The 16,531-nt window shown below is 39.4% G+C and overlaps 1 protein-coding gene across 2 annotated transcripts in view; it reads right to left on the bottom strand.

Annotated features, from left to right (window-relative positions):
• KIF5B (kinesin family member 5B) overlaps positions 1 to 13,478 on the bottom strand; it is a 34,661-nt gene extending 21,183 nt beyond the window's left edge. The window contains exons 1-8 of one of the 2 annotated variants that reach the window (XM_032180727.1): positions 13,120 to 13,478; positions 4,968 to 5,055; positions 3,697 to 3,770; positions 3,004 to 3,108; positions 2,596 to 2,644; positions 2,236 to 2,291; positions 2,042 to 2,129; positions 575 to 699 (exon numbers count right to left, since the gene is read on the bottom strand). In XM_032180727.1, coding sequence (XP_032036618.1) covers positions 575 to 699; positions 2,042 to 2,129; positions 2,236 to 2,291; positions 2,596 to 2,644; positions 3,004 to 3,108; positions 3,697 to 3,770; positions 4,968 to 5,055; positions 13,120 to 13,245 — 711 coding nt within the window. In that variant the 5' untranslated portion in view covers positions 13,246 to 13,478. The remainder of the gene's footprint in view (positions 1 to 574; positions 700 to 2,041; positions 2,130 to 2,235; positions 2,292 to 2,595; positions 2,645 to 3,003; positions 3,109 to 3,696; positions 3,771 to 4,967; positions 5,056 to 13,119) is intronic. The other variant, XM_032180726.1, reaches the window with a different exon arrangement.
• Positions 13,479 to 16,531: the final 3,053 nt, after the last annotated feature.

The following is a 16,531-nucleotide window of genomic DNA, read 5'->3' as shown; positions in this document are numbered from 1 at the left end:
TGTCAAAGGCAACACTAAGCAGGACAGACTGGAGACAAATAAGAATAATCCCAGAAGGAAAAACATCAAAAATTTAGGTCTTAAAAAGGTAAATTACAGTAAGAAGTGTAACAGTAATATAGAATAAGCAACATGGTAGATGATGTTTCCTTCCCTTCTTTAAACTACTAACACAGGAAAGCAAGCTGTCGTTGTAATGTTCATCAGAACTTCAAAATAAGGAACTTGGTACCACTACAAAAGAAAATTTAGATATCCCATATCCATAAATACCCTTTTGACTCCAGTACCTGTCTAGCCAACACACCTATACAGTTTTTCTTGCTCTCAGACACTGAGACTGAACTCTAGCCTACTTCCCCACCCTGTGCCATATTTACAAGCCCTCACTCCAGAAATGCAAATATGCTTAGAGGTAGTATTTAAAAGCCAGTAAAGACTAGGACCACATTTCAAGATCAAAGTTAAAAAAAACAATTCACAGATGACAACTGAACAATCAGTATTACTGGAAAGTGTTCAATTGTGAGAAGTAGATCATTCTTTAAAGAATGGAAAAGGAATGTAACGTTACCTTTTCACTACCTGCCAAATCCACAAGATAAAGCTTTCCACTTAGCTTCTGTTCTGTTTGAGTATTCTCTTGTTTTACATTAATGAGAAAAATACTATGACTTCGAGAGCTGTGTTCATTCATATCTATAATAAAAAGAAACATATAAACTGTCAAAAATACTTGTATAACCACTCTAACTTGACTAAATAGCATCTTCCCAACAGTGAAGCAAGAAATTTAAAGCAAATGAAACTGAACGCAGTATTCTCCCTGACAGTAAAGCTAGAGGCAGCAACCAGTGGTACCACCTAACAGAGTAACAAAGATCCAGTCTCCCTTGGGCTTCTATTAATACCACAAACGTGCTGATAAGGTTGGCTAGCCTGTCAACTATGGATGTCACACTTAATCTAATGTATTAGAGCAGAAGGCACACATTCACTATGATACCACAGCACTTTGTTCGCAGTATATTGCATTTAATAGTTTCATGAAAATTTGAACTAGATGGCCGAACTCTCTCACATCTCCTTCTGGTTTAAATACTTACTGCCCCCCTCTACTGTGAGGCATGCAGGGTAAAAACTCGTATTCAACCTGAATTACTTTAAATCGTTAACATAATCTAAGCTGACTGCAATCTAAATGATAATGTCTGTCTACTTCTTCCTTTTAACCATAAACCCTTCATAGGCTTAAAAGGACCAGCTAACTGATACCACAGAAGCAGCTGAACATGAAAGAACACCTTTCTTTACAAATTTGTGCTGTTTCTGTTATTTTGCCTAGTCTCCATTTCAGAAGCTGAACACCTACGAACAATAAAGAGAATTTTTGCATTATCAGACTTTTTCTTTCCCAATTCCCAATTCTTAATCAAAGACATGGGATATATTTTAATTTTTTTTTGTAACTGCATGTTCTTTCTTCTCCTAAATAAATGGGAAAAATAACTGACAAACCTCCGTCATTTTGTAATCCTGGATCTTACAGAGTTCGGAGACCCATGACATGACTCCTTGCAACTCAGCTGTGTGCCTCAGGCCAAAATGCTTGGGACAATAGGATGCTGCTTAAATCTGCAGCATGTCTGAATATATATTCTGATCAGCTCTTCTAAGAAGTTGAAACAAAATTGACAAACTGTAGTTGAGCCACTGTGCCTTACTTGTAGATGCATAGGTTAATTGGAACTTCACAAGCTAGTATCCTGCACTATTCATAACACAGGACTAAACTTGTTTTCCCCTCTAATGATTCAGAGCTCTTCACTGATCACTTAATTTCTCTTTCCAATCCAAGCTTAAGTCATAACACCTAACAAGAAACAAATTGAAAGACTTGTTTCTTAAAAAGATGCTGAAACTGCTTGCATTAGACCTTTAAAACACCACAATTTAGTTCACCATTTTAGTCTTCCACACTTTTTAAGATATACCAGAAGGTAACCAATAAAGCACTAAAGGAGATAAGGATAACACTTACTTGTAACTGCTACATGTCGATTCGACTTTCCTTCATCTATAGTATCCATAACTTCTTCTGGACTACATACAAAACGCTCTGTGCAACCCTTTAAAAAAAAAGAGCAAAACAAAAGGTAAAATACCAACAAGCCAGAAGTAAGAAGTGTACACTAGAAGAGTAGGAGACCAAAATGGTATCAGACCAACACTAACCTTTACATAGGGAACTCTATTTTTGTCTTCATGAACAGAAAGATTGGTCTTCGAAACTGGAAGAGAAAAGTTCTAAAGCTAAGGCATCTATGATATTTTTGGACATTTATTACACATACAAGTCACAGATGTTATTTTTCAGCAACACTTTTCAAAACCAAACATAAATTAAACAACCACTACTGCAGCTTTAGTTGCATCATATGGATTAGCTGCACGCTTTCTTATTTTGATGTACCTGTAACATATGGACTACTATTAGCACACTGCATATTTATCTTAGTATCACACTACAACTTTTTTTCTTCACATTTCTCTCCAGACAGATTTACTTGCTATGTTCAATAATAAAAGGCTTACCATCCAAAAGGTCCCTTATTTTATCCAAGTATATTTCAAAATATGACACCTAGAAGTGCAAAGGGAAATACAGATACAGCGTAAGAAAACAAAAATGCTTAGCTTTTCAACCACAAAGATCCAGTATGATTATTATGAACTAAAATACACCTTTAGGAAGAAAACATTTTTATCTAAAGCTTCAAGCACTATCAGCACTTCCATTGGTTATCAATATAACCACCATCACTGTTTAATGGAAACAAGATTGAAATGTTAACTTAATTTGTTAAGTGCCATTTACTTCTGAAATAACATTTAGATTTTCCAAGCTACAGGCATTTGAAACAGATAAAGAACATCAATTTAACCACAGACTACTTGTAGTTATAGCATAGATTAAATAATTAACACTAAAGAAAAGTTTACCTTAATATGAAATTCAAGATTTTCATCCATAGAGTAAATATAATTAAAAATGTCTTGCACTATTCTTGGAATAATTCCCATTCCATCCGGGTCGTGAAGCTTCCCCTTATTAGAAAGAGAAACAACAAAACATTCATACTTAATACAACAGCACCAAGTACTTGAAGGAGAAACAAAAAGTCAGACAAGCTAATTTTAAAATGCCGGCAGGTACAGTGTACTTAGGTTATCTGTAGAGGAAATGTCTGACTGCCCATTTAGGCCCAGCTTTTGCCAGGAGCTTCCAAACAGCTAAAAGTGAGAAATCTACCATGAATGATATTCTTGTGTTTCTAAAGCCAGCTACTGAGGGCTAAATAAATTCAGTAATTGCCATTCTCAGTCCTCAAAAACATCTTGGGTATCCAAATGTTGCAATGGAAAAGAAAATTGAAATGAAAGATCTGGATGTCCCAACTCTGGAAGCATTCATTCAAGGTTAGGTTGGACAGGGCTTCGAGCAACCTGATCTACTGGAAGATTTCCATGCCTGTGGCAGGGGAAGCTGGAACTAGATGGTCTTTAAAGGTCCCTTCCAACCCAAACCATTCTGATTCTACAAGAACAAGCTGACACCTGTCTAGGAAAATAAGACTACTGTGATGAAAATAGATGACAGTGATATTAAGATAAAATTATTTCAAGATTTCTTACTTCCATTGTGTGTGTCTTTCCAGATGATGTTTGCCCGTAAGCAAATATTGTACCATTGTACCCCTCAAGTACATCTAGAAGGAAAGAATATTCTCATTAGTGTTAATTTCCTTTAGAAGAAGGAAAGTCAAATGAAATAGAAACACAAGAAGACAGTTTCTAACGCATTTATCAAGTTAAATCATTCCACGTTTGGGAATGATGTTCCTCCCTACCCCTTTAAATGTAATAAGCTACCACTGACTCTATTTTAGAAGTTTACTCTATTAGATTCCTTCAGCCAGAAAAATCAAGACTTCGGAGTCAGGAACAAAAAGGAAATCAATCCAACTGCTAGGTTGAACAGATTGCATTTGACAATTCAGAGGAAGAAATCATACATGAGAACATTATGGTATTTGCTGCCTTCACAGTAAAGTTTAAGTATCTGATCGTTAAGGCAATAGGCTATGCCCTAAGTTTCAAGTACCTTACCCTTCAGCCATAGGTTTGTATTTTAAATCATGAATGAACCAACACCAAGATTTAAATTGAGGGGTAAGGTAGTTTTGTTTGTTTATTTAAAGGTGAGTTACTGTGGAATCACATCCAACAAGCAAACAAAGAGAAACAAAGATTAGATTTTTAGATGGGGGAAGGGGAGCAAAGCGGCTGGGTACAATTCTTAGTTAACTCCATTTTTTTAAGGAACAAACTTCTGATCTAATCCTGATTACTATTTAACTCACTGAAGAGTTAAATGCTCGCAGGAGCATGGATTTTTTTTTTTTTTTTTTTACAGCAATTCACTTTTCTGATTAATACGAGTTTGAAAAAGAATCACATCAAAAGCCTCCTTTAAACTGTGTATTAAATTAAAAAGCTAAGAAAAGTTCAATAGTCTACATATGGTTTCTCAAGTTTCATTTCATCTTACATTCCTCCAAACTAAAACAATTGTAGGATGTTTTCCGATACCAATAAATAAACAAACTACTCGCAAGTTGTTTTCAAACAAAAGCAGTCTTTTATTAATTTCATACTAATTGTTTTAAGCAATCTTCTACAGAGATTTTTACAAATATAATGACAGGTAAATATTATCAAACACGGCAAACAGCTGAAACAGCATTTTTTAGTACTGACATATCAGCTCAACTACAGAGCGATTTTATACTGCTATGAACAATGTTGGCTCTTATTAAATACTGCAAAGATAAAGGGAAGCAACAGAAGTATTAGTTTTCAACTTCAAAATCCACACAAATATGACACAGCTTGTTCCACCTTACCTTTGACAATCTTTTTAGCACAATCATTGTATACTTGTTCCTGGGATGTGTTTGACTGGAATACACGGTCAAATATATATGGCTTGGACTGTAGAAAGAGACACAGGATTTTTTATAAGTAATTCTTCTGTAAGTACAACTGAAAGGTGTTTGTTCATATAGTTTAGAAGTAGCCTATTCAGTCTCAGTCCAACCTTACGTTTTATTTTAAGCACTTCAAGGCTGTAGTGAGGAAATCGGCTTATGTATATAGTTGTGTTGCCTAACTCTTCACAAGCTTGCCTACAAATAAGGCCTTGAATTAAATATATTTGCTTTCAAAGTGCAACCTAAATAGTTCTCCAAAACTATTCTACCACATCACCTCAACTTACTTGATTTACAATGTAAACCAATGCCTAGTCTGTACATCTGAGAACCCTTTATTGTCTTCTTTATTCTCTTCCACTCCTCTGGTAGTGTGTTTACTCTGGTAAACCTAAATTACTAAGAGCAACTTACACCACATCACACAGAATAGCTGTGTTCATAATATTCGTTCAAAACCTCAAACCAAAAGAAAAGCTGAGATCACCTACAGTCAGCACAAGAACTATTTCTCCATACATGATAACCCTAAAATAAGGCTCCATAAACAGAAGGAAAAGGCCACTTTGGGAGAAGGGAACCTTTCACAGAAGGCTCGTTTCGGAAGACCCCAGAAGAGGAAGCTCTGACACAGCTTTCTGAAAGGAATGCTGGATTTTTATAACAGTTATAACCAGCTGACAGACCATTAGGATATGAATTATTATGCTCATCTTAAGCTGAAGTTTTCATAGCATTTTTGGACCTTGATTTAGCATCTTTGCAGACAGCCAAGGTTTACACAGGTTCTAAATCAGTTCCTGCTGCTCAGCTCACTGCAACTGTTAAGTGCTCCATTTTGCCTAAATTTAATTCGTCAGCATCCTGTCCCTCCCTCCCCCAAGGATACTCTGGAACTGCCTCCCTGGCAGTGAAACAAGTCTAATTTCCATCTTTCGCCCACCCACCACATTCCCCAGCCTGACCTTCCATTTGCCTTTTAATAACATCTAGCAGAACACCAAACAAAGCTCGTTAGATCCAACGCATATCCATCCGCTTAGAAGGCTCAAATTCAGATAGATGAGCTCTCTCTTGGAAAAAATAAAATAATTACAGAGTTCACTGTGTACATATGCTTAAGAAACCACAAGACTCAGTAGGCAAGAACTATCCCTAAGGTGCTAAAGTCTGCCAGAACATTTCTTTCACAGAGGGGAAATCACAAGCCTTCCCAATTACTCATTTTAGCTTTAAAGGCACCTCCAATTCTTATGTTCTAGAGGTAGAACAGATGCCACTATATACACCAGAAGACAAACAACCAAGTCCAAGTAACCCTCAGGTAAGAAAATTAAGGCTGAGAACACGTTATGTAAAAAGGTTAAGTCACTGTGGAAAAGATAACACTAGTCTTACATTTTCTCTCTCACGAGCAGCTATTATTTCAAAAAGCCTTCAACTTGGCTGCAAGTAACACTGCAAGTTACCCACATGGCAAAACTTTAGGCAGATTTGTTTCACGCTCAAGATCATCTGTGTGTTTGTATGAGTCCAGAGAAGGCCACGAGAATGATCATGGGGCTGGAGCACCTCTCCTGTGCAGACAGGCTGAGGGAGCTGGGGCTGTTTGGCCTGGAGAAGAGAAGACTCCAGAGAGACCTTATGACTTTGAATAGATGAAGGGAGTTCATCAGAAAGATGGGGAGTGACTTTACCAGCATGTGGAGTGACAAGTTTTTAAATTGAAAGCGAGTAGATTTAGATTGGATAAAAGAAATCAATTTTTCCACAGTGAGGGTGGTGAGGCACTGGCACAGGTTGCCCAGAGAAAGCATGGATACCCCATTCCTGGCGATATTCGGGCAGGCTGGATTTAGCTTTGGGCAGCCTGGTCCAGTGAAAGATGTCCCTGCCCACAGCAGAGAGCCTGGACTAGAAGATCCGTAGAGGTCCCTCCCAACCCAAACCACCCTGTGATTCTATGATCACTGCAAATAATCCATGCAACGTTAAATTTTATTAGCTTAAATTGTTAAATTCTCCAAACTATTATCTAACTATTTTCAGGAGTAATAGCTCCAATTAAGTTGCATCTTCATAAAATTTTCAAATATTTTAGAAGAATACTGGAAAGTTCATGGACAGGATCTTTGGACAGTTTATGCAGCTACTATTAACAACACTACCTGCTCACAGATCCCAACACAACTTATCTTTGCTGTCCCCAACAGAGCATGACAACTATGGGAACAGAGAAGTCCACTGAAATGCAAGCATTATTTTCCATACTATATTTGAATGTACACACATTTCATATTTCTATATTACTACAGAATATATCCAATGCCAAACAGCAGTTTTTTATTCCCTTCAAAGAAATCCAGCTAAAAATAACTAAATGAATGAAACCAGCCCACTTCCCAGTACGGGAAGATGCCTTGTTTATAATCTACTGTACAAAAGACCTGAGCTGGTCTGCAACTATCCGGTAGCTTACTGGTTCCGAAAAGCTTTCCTTCTCTAAGTTTTAAATGCTGTTCAGAAGCAAGGTCCTCCCCAACACATACACACACACTCTTCTGGCAAGTGAAGGCTGAATGATTTACACTCTTCTTTTTCATCTGTGTAAAAGGAAAATCGTGTTTAGTAACTCAAGACTAATCCCTACACACAGAATACTTCGAGACTAGTTACTCTAATTTGGCTCTGTTCTCTTATGAAGGCATCTGAAAGGTAACTTGAGAGTATCTCATAATTAGTGTCTCTTTTCATTTAGAAAGTGTTAATATAAAGAGTAGTGCACATGATGAATGCCATAGATTAGTATGATGAGGAAGCCAAGCTGCAAGGACTTCACGCAGGCAATAATGCCTTTAATTGGAATCTGTCACGTGCCTCACAGCTTTCCCTGTATAAATGAAAGAGATCAATCTCCCTCAACAACTGCTACCAACTACAGAAATTAATTACAACCCAAAGAATTCTCAAAAACAGCCCTGTTCAGACCCCATCCCTTGCGGGTGGTGCATGGTGTATTTGTTTATGTGCCCTCAGCATTGCACTTTTCTAGACGAAGCTCAAATACAACTTCAAAGCATTCAAAACCCCAGTTACATCCTTTCCTCCCCTCCCAGCCTGCAGTACATCTCTTTATCACACCTGTGACAAGCCCACATCAGAGGCACGTCCCTCCTCCATCATTAGGGAATCAATACCTCACCAAGTAGGTTTAACCAAGCAGGTTCCTGGATAATTACATTTAAGAATACAAGTTATTCCCACCTAGTGGTTTCACATCAATGACACCTGCATACCATGTTTTATCACTGCTCCTACAGTCTACTTTCTGTTGTAAACAAAGCAGGAATAGTATCACACAGATTACCCTGCCCTAGAAAGCCTGGCCATTACCTTTAAGGGATTAATCAAGACAGATTAAAGTGTCAGATATTTTTTTCTGCATCAGATGCCTTTTCTTCCCCAAGAAGTAAACAGTTGGATAACATGAAGGTAATGAAAATATAAGAGGTCCATGCAGCATTACCACAAGACATCCACAGTGGTGATAGCAATGTATTGGCATTAATGGGATATGACACTGCTTGACATACTCCAAAATTTTCAGCAATCCTACTAAAACCTACAAAAAAAATTAAACACATGCCCTATAAGTGACACAATGCATCAAGCAACTAAGCAGAGCCTCCCACTTCCTCTCTCCAGAGAGGGGATTTGATACTTACATTCACTCCTTGCCTGGCGTTTGTTCTGCTATCAGCCAGCAGACAGCTCTCATAGCTCTTTGTACTAAAGGATGTTGTCCCACAGCAAAAACTTTGCAAGCACTCAGAAAGAACATCTGCCTACATGACTGAAGCAGTAGCTGACCTGAACACAGGGTTTACATTCAAGCAGAGAGTTTTGCAGTTAAAGACCAGCTGTTAACCTCCTCTTGCTATAACAGACCACTGAAACGCCATCACACCTGCCCTAACTTTGCCTTGGAGGGAGGCTGAAGCAAGAAGTAACGGGCCTACCTCCCTCCTTTACGTTTTGCAACTTTAATGTTCTTCCCACGAGCACAAAATACGTGAAAAGAAAAGCCTCACACCCCATGATCTCTGGAAAGTATGATGTCAAATACCTGACTCAGTTCTTCCCAGCGCTAAGCTAAGGTATTACTGCTCGAACACACCTACCAGTGCTTTCTTCTTGTCCTAGCTCTACACTTAGGAAACTGTGGCTGATACGGAGCAGTTAGTGAAATACTGAGCAGTTAGCCAATCTCAGCTCTTTCTGCCCTTTTTCTTATTTCTGTGCAAATACTGCATTTCAAGCATCAACATGAAAACAGTTAATTTTTGCAGCAGAAGAAGGACTAAAACACAAGATTTTAATCACCAAAAAAAAAGTGACTGGAAACTATTTCCAGCATAAAAACAGAAGTTTTGGAACAAGAGTTCGAGCAAAGCTTTGCTTTAGCATAATGTTTCTTCTAAAGAGAAGTCAATGCTGCTAGCATAAAAACAGTCACTGAATTTCAGAACAAAAAATAAACATGAGACAAGCAAGGTGTTTTAAGAAAGTGGTACAGCAGCCACTGAGCATCATCCTTTAAATATCACTGTGAGAGTATTTGCTTTCTGTTAAGTTGTCACACCAGTATCCTCTGAAAAATGTCTCCATTATCTACCACTTCATAAAAGTACTAAAAAACAACAGTGAAATAACACCATTGTTTCAGCTAAAGATTATTTTTGATTTATGTTTTAAGTTGTACTGCAAGCACTAATTATTTTGTGTTTCCAGTCAAGTGCGTGCTTTTATTCAAACTAGTAAAATAACAGAAAAGTTTTCAAGAACATACTTTGCTTCTTACATTTACATGGTCCAGCACAGCCTTTCCTGCAGCAACACACATGAATTACATTTTCCTTTTGAATAATCTTGTGCCAAAAGCTCCAGTAATAACAAGTGATCTTCATTAATCTGATTCTAATGCAACTTAAACCTAGCTTTGCTCTCATTTACGATCCAATATTAGTTAAAAAGGCAACAAAAGAGAAAGCTAAATGTCTCAAATTCTTCACAGTGGTTACAGCTTAAACCTAGGAAACAGGACTCTAAACAAATATGAAAATACAGGCAGGCAGATTTTTTTTTTAAAAGCCATAAAATAATTAATATACTATAATCATGCCTTGAAACATCTGGAGGACAAAGGGATACCGCCTATTTGTGCGACTGTCCATAACACCTCACCACTTCAGCCATTTGATAGTGTTTTCAGTTCAGGTGTCAGTCCGAAAAAGACCAAGTATGACTGCATTCAGTGATTTATCTTTTGGACGGTTGTGAGATAAGCAAGACTGGGTATAGAAATGTTGATTTTTCCTTTTTAAAAAGGTGCAGATATGCTATGCAGAACTACAAAGTTATCCAGTCTCAAGTAGTTTTACATTTGAAGAAAACAAAGGACAATCACACCTATTATAGCTTTGCTGTTCCTCTTTGTTCCATCTTATTCAAAAGCCTGAAACTCATGAGCAAGTTCCTATCAACTGCAGCATAAAGGTAGATTTATCATGTTTAACATAAACATCATATACTCATAACAAGCCACCCCTTTGTCCGTTTTAACAGAAGCCTTTTATTTACTTAAGGGAAAGAACCATTTAAAAACACTTTGTCGTGTATTAAAATAGAAAAAAATCCTTTAAATTAATAATGTAAAAGCTCTTTACTAGCTTAAAAAAAAAAAAAGAGAACCCATGGAAGGACAGCACTTTGTTCCAAAGTCTACTCTTCAGAACAGACGGACACCACATGTCCCCTCAAATTGCTGCTATGCACTAGCTACAATTAAAACAAGCATTTTATCTAACACAAATGAAAACAACTCACTTGTCCAGAAAGACAACCATGCCGTAATTACACAGGAGCTAGGGAAAGAAGGGGGAAGGGAGGACAGATAGCTCAGAGATGACAGGGGAGTCAAGAAGGGAGGAGGAAAAGGGTTTGGCCATAGTCACTGATCTGCCTCCCCACCCTCTTCCACAGAGGAGTCAAATCCGCAGTCTGCTACACGCTCTGCTTCCACTGCCTCCTAGCTTTCACCTCCGATCTGCCATTCCAGGCAACTCCCGAATATTATTAAAGAAGCCCTCACTGGTTCAGCATGGATTTGAAAGGTGAAAGTCCTTCGGGCTGCTCAGTTCGAGGCAGCTAAGGAAAGCAGCTATAAAAGTGGCTCAGCTGCTGTTCAACAGGCAGCCAAAATCACTTGCATGAATAAATACGGAAATCAATCAGCTGATGGCAACCAAACATTCAGCCTGTGGAGGAATGTTTTTAGAAACTGTTTCATGTGAAGACCTGTTTCTGTTACCATCCTCTCTTTGGCAATCCCACAACACACAGGAGAGGTGGTTGACTACATCATTAGGTTGGAAGGTCCAAGACTTTGCAAGACCTGTCAGCTTCTTTAAAAAAAGAAAAAAAAAAAAAAAGTCCATAGGTTAAAGTAATTGCCTGAACAGTTTTTGATAATCTAGTTCCAACTTTGAGAACGTCAATCTTGTCCTATATCCACTATTATAAAAAGTCAAAACCCACAAAACATCAACCCTATAGTAAGATTTTGTGAAACAAAATTCAAATACTGTCACTGCTATCCAATCTACTAATTTTAGGTGGTTATATTTCTAAAGTCAGACACAGCAAATCCTACATCTGGGACCACTGAAGGGTTTTTTTTAGTTTTAACCAATGCAGAAAACACCAAAGGGAAATTGTAACTCTAAATATTAATTCCCTGCCAAGTCCCAGCAGAGAGCCCCACATGATCCCTCTGGAGCGTACCATCAGACTGTTCTCTACACAGATTTAGTGCTATCTCAGCCTAGTTTACATTTCAGATATTTTTTAAAGTGTATTTAGAGAGCATACAAACAATGAATGCTTTTTTTTGGTCTCTCTAGACCATGAGCTACTTTAAGAAGATATGGAAAAATTGTTTTAAAAAAAAAGTCAGAACACATCAAGGTTTCTAAAACTAATCTTGGATTTTAAGCAGAACATACACTGCCATAATGAACGGATCCTCAATGATTGAAGTGAGATCACTTATTCTAATTAAATTTTCCAGGTTTGGTTCCTTACTCTGAGGAGTTTACCTGTACAACTTAAATAAGAGATATACTCCAACACACTGACTTGCCAACTGAAGTAAGTCTCAAATTACCTCATTTCATGAGCTTCCTGCCCTTCTTGTAGCTCCAGACTCATTGAATTCCATATTTTATGGACAAACGTGGTTGAACTTTAACAGACTAATATTAAGTGATTGATACTAAAAAGGGGCACATTGCTAAATTGCCTTGCTTCGACTTCAGGTATGGTGAAAGAGGAAGCTATTGTTGGTAGCCTCAAGAAACGGTACACCACAGACTAAATTGAAGCCTGATTGTAACTGAAATCTCCAAGTTACTTTCGCCGATGCAAAGCCAGCAATGTGTCTAGAGAAAAAAGTATTTATATGAAAACACAAGTTACAAGTTTGCAAAAATAAATACTGTGAATAAAGTGCTTGCACAACACCAACCAACCGGAGCCACGAACCCCCGTATTTTAAATTCCAGCTCCCCTCTGCAGCTCAATGTGACACGCTGCACAAAAAGGAGGGGATTATCTTCTCCCCTGCAAGATTCTGATTGTTTTATAACAGGCCTCGGACTTCACAAGGCGGCTTAATTAAAACGCATTTATAGGCGCGTAATAAGCCAAATGGTCTCAGTTTATTCTGGCTTGAAGAAAAGAAAAAAGAAAGGAAAAAAAAAAAAAAAAAAAAAAAAAAAAACAACACAAAGTTATCGGCCGATGGCTGGTTTACAGCCGAGGAGCCCCGACGAGCCGCAGCCCGCCTTGTTCCGCGTCTCCTCGCCCCGACGGCTCCAACAGCGCCTCAGGGTGCCTCAGGGCGCCTCAGGGAGCCCCCCCCTTCCCGCCGCCCCCCTCAGCCACCTCACGGCCCCCTCCGTGCCCACCCCAACCCCCTCCCCCCCCGGCCCGTGCCGCCCCTCACCGCGATGACGACGGTGTCGTCGCCCTGGAACTTGGCGATGTACTTGTCGCCGCGGGTCACCTCGGACTCGTTGAGGGGCCTGAAGCGGCACATCACTTTGATGTTACACTCCGCCGGGTCCGCCATCTTAGGGCGCCGCCGCCCGCGGGGCGCTCAGCTCCGCTCAGCTCAGCTCCGCTCCCCTCTTGTCCCCCCTGACCCCCCCTTCCTCCTTTCACCGCCGCCCGTCCGGCTCCGGGCGGGGTCTCTCAAGACAGCTCCGCCGCCGGGAGACCCGAGTCCGCCCGGGCTGAGGGGAACGGGGAGCAGGGAAGGGCCCCGGCCGGCCGCCGCCTCCCGCTCTCACTCCCGCCCCAATATGGCAGCCATGGCGGCGCCCGCTGCCGGCCAGGCCCGGCCCCGCCCCCTCCCCGGGCCGAGCAGGGGGTGACGTCACCCTCCGCAGAGCCCCGCCCCGCTGCCCGCCTTGGGGCGGGCTCGGGATGAGGCGGGAGGGCTAAGGCGCATGCGCAGAGGGTGCTGTGAGGGAGGGGCGGGGCTGCGGTGAGGGGGCTGGCTCGGTGAGGGGCGGGGCTCCCTCAGGAGCTGGGGGGTGGGTTGTGAGGGTGGTCCCCGGCCCTCATTTTTGGGGGAATTGGGTTTGGTAAGGGACGCCGAGCCCAAGGTGTGAGGTGAAGGCTTCAGGATGTTGAAATCTACATCCACATTTCATGGATCCACACCCGTATTTAGTGTTACAACCGCCCTTTGGTGGTTTGTGCGGTGATCAAACCAAAAAGCCCTTCAGTGGAACCAGGTGCAGGACTTGCCGTGTCCGACTTTGGGAAAATAAGGCTGTAGAAATGCCTTTTCAGCCCAATTTAAAAAACAAACAAACAAACAAAAACAACAGTATTTTGTTTCGGTTGGTTGGTTTATTCCAAGTTTTGCTCAGTACTGATCACAGCTCTAATTGTAGTCGACAGAAACTTACGGATTGCAGGCTAAAATGTTGTCCAGCCAAACCACTAAGATCAGAGATCTTTCAGATCAGTTTTTCACAGGTTTGCCACCATACCTCCTACATCCCGGAATAGTATGAACGTTCAAACGGGCAAAGTACGAGCTCGCAGCTCAGCTCAGGCTGCTTCCTTACAGAAATCACGAGGTATAATGGAAACTTCTCATATAGTCTAGAAGTTAACAAGAAAGGGAGCTTTTTTCTTAAATTAGTCAATGTCCAGAATGACCTAGAGTACCAACCCTTTAATAACAGTAAAAGACTTCAAATTTTACAGGGACCATCTGAAATCAGGCTCCATTTTCAAGGCCCTTTGCAGATGAAGGATTTGAAGGGTATATTTACACGTAGGTTAGGTACGGAGGGTGAACATTGCTTCCAAACTAATCCACAGGACAGAAAAAAATACCTAATAATCTAGTTTCATCTGCATTTTTTTACACTCTAATACAAAGAATATTTTTGTGTCTAGTTTGTTATGAGGTAAGCAAAGTCTTCTAGATTGAGTTCATGTTGTAACAAGTTTATTTTTCTGCTGTAGTTAGTTCTGCAGGACTGTGCAGTCTTATTCAGGGCAGCAATAATTACACCTCCCAGCCTATCAGTACATGTGGAAATAGTTGTCTGGTAAGGCCAGGGTGTTTACCAGGTCTTTAGAAGGTGCACTGCTGCTTCACAACACCTAGCTTGTGATATATGGACATCTGTTTACTGTTCTGTTTATCTGTGTTTTCAATAAAATGTTTTAAACATAATCGTTGTTAGCCCTAAGATGTCATAAAGCCTATTTCTGTTGATTGCTGTTTTAGAAATTATGAATTTATATCAGTCAGTAAGACATATTAATGTGTCTAATGCAGTTATTTCTGGGATTATTCACAGGCTTATGGCGAGGGATGGTCTTATACAGCTGCTGGGTTTGGGTTCTCACAGATTTCCTATGATAGGAGGGCATTATTTTGATGAAGGGCACGTAACATACTTCTTACTTTTCCAATTCAGTTGCTTTCATTCATGAGAAATGAATATGTGCTGGCTGCAAAATCAACAGTTTTATGGCTACTAGTCCAAGAAGTATTTCAGCTGCTGACACATCCTTTACCCAGCCTATTTAAGAAACTTAAAGTTCTCGTTATCCATAACCAAAGAGGGTGTATCGTTAGCTACCTTTGCTGACCTGTAATACCCAATGTATGAACATCTCAGTAAGGAAGAAACCTCATAGTGACTTGATTTGCAAGAAAATAGATGTTTGGGCTCACTTGCCTTTTAAATGTTTAAACAGCAAACTTCACAAAGAATAGAAACTTGTGAATAGGTGATTATTCATTTTAATTATGATGGAAATAAAAAATACCAGGAAGTGTCAACTATGGAGAAGAAACTGCCCACTTCTAGGCTGTTGGTTCTAGGGAAGCTCATTGGAGAACTGACTGATGGTTTTTCTTACACTGGCTTCTTGCATGAGCTCTGCTGAACTAAACAAGCACGTTCTCATATCCATTTCTGGTATTCTGTTTTGAAGTTTCTCTTCAGTGATCAGCTGTTCAAAATATTCAGCATTCATCCTCTTACCAGACCTACTTTACGTCTGACACGATGCAGCGTGCACAAATAGGGCAGGATGTTACCTCTGTTGGCTGTAACATGTGACTTTTGTCTACAGATGTGGTGTCATTTTCTTGAAAACAGAGCAAAGACCAAATATCCTGGTAAATATCCTTCTCATTTTGTCACAGAAAAATGTTACAAAAAGCTCCTCTTTTTCTATTGGAAATATACTTACTATCTTCCATATTGCTACGTAATGCTTTGTCTGTAGCATACATTTTTGGTAATTTACACTAAGAAACTATTTAAAAGTAATTTATCATAGTAAAAGAAAAATATGCATTGATTGTCACAAAACTGAATCTTTCTGTTTGGTATTTAAACCTGGTGTGACCTTATAGATCAAATACGTTTTCAAAAGAAACATTTTATCTGACAAGTAATTTCAGTAAAGTTTCTCAGTAAAGAGCGATGTATGTTTCTTCTCATTCATGACCTGGGCAATAAACCTCTGGATTCTTTAATGATTTGCATTCCTTTAGATCTCTGGTCTTTGCTAGCAATAAAAGCATGTTAAACAAAGAGAATTGGCAAACCTGAGCATTCCTGTGAAACTGTATCTGGATAATGATGTAATTAACCAACAAAATTGTTTCAGTAGAGTAAAATGATTTGAAAAAGAAAAAAATTTTTGATTTGAAAAAGAAAAGAAAAAAAATACCTATTTGAATAAATCTTTAAACCAGGTGTTTGTGGAGAAGCAAATTAAAGCTGCTTCCTCCTGCCTTTTTAAAGAATTAAATTTTGAAATTCATCAGTTGACAGTACTTGTTGACATTCAGTGTTCCTCAAGTGCTCTTC

The sequence above is a fragment of the Aythya fuligula genome, chromosome 2 (assembly GCF_009819795.1).
Source record: "Aythya fuligula isolate bAytFul2 chromosome 2, bAytFul2.pri, whole genome shotgun sequence".
Lineage (NCBI taxonomy): Eukaryota > Metazoa > Chordata > Aves > Anseriformes > Anatidae > Aythya > Aythya fuligula.
The sequence above is the reverse complement of the archived record's forward strand: the minus strand, read 5'-3'. Positions and strand labels throughout refer to the sequence as shown.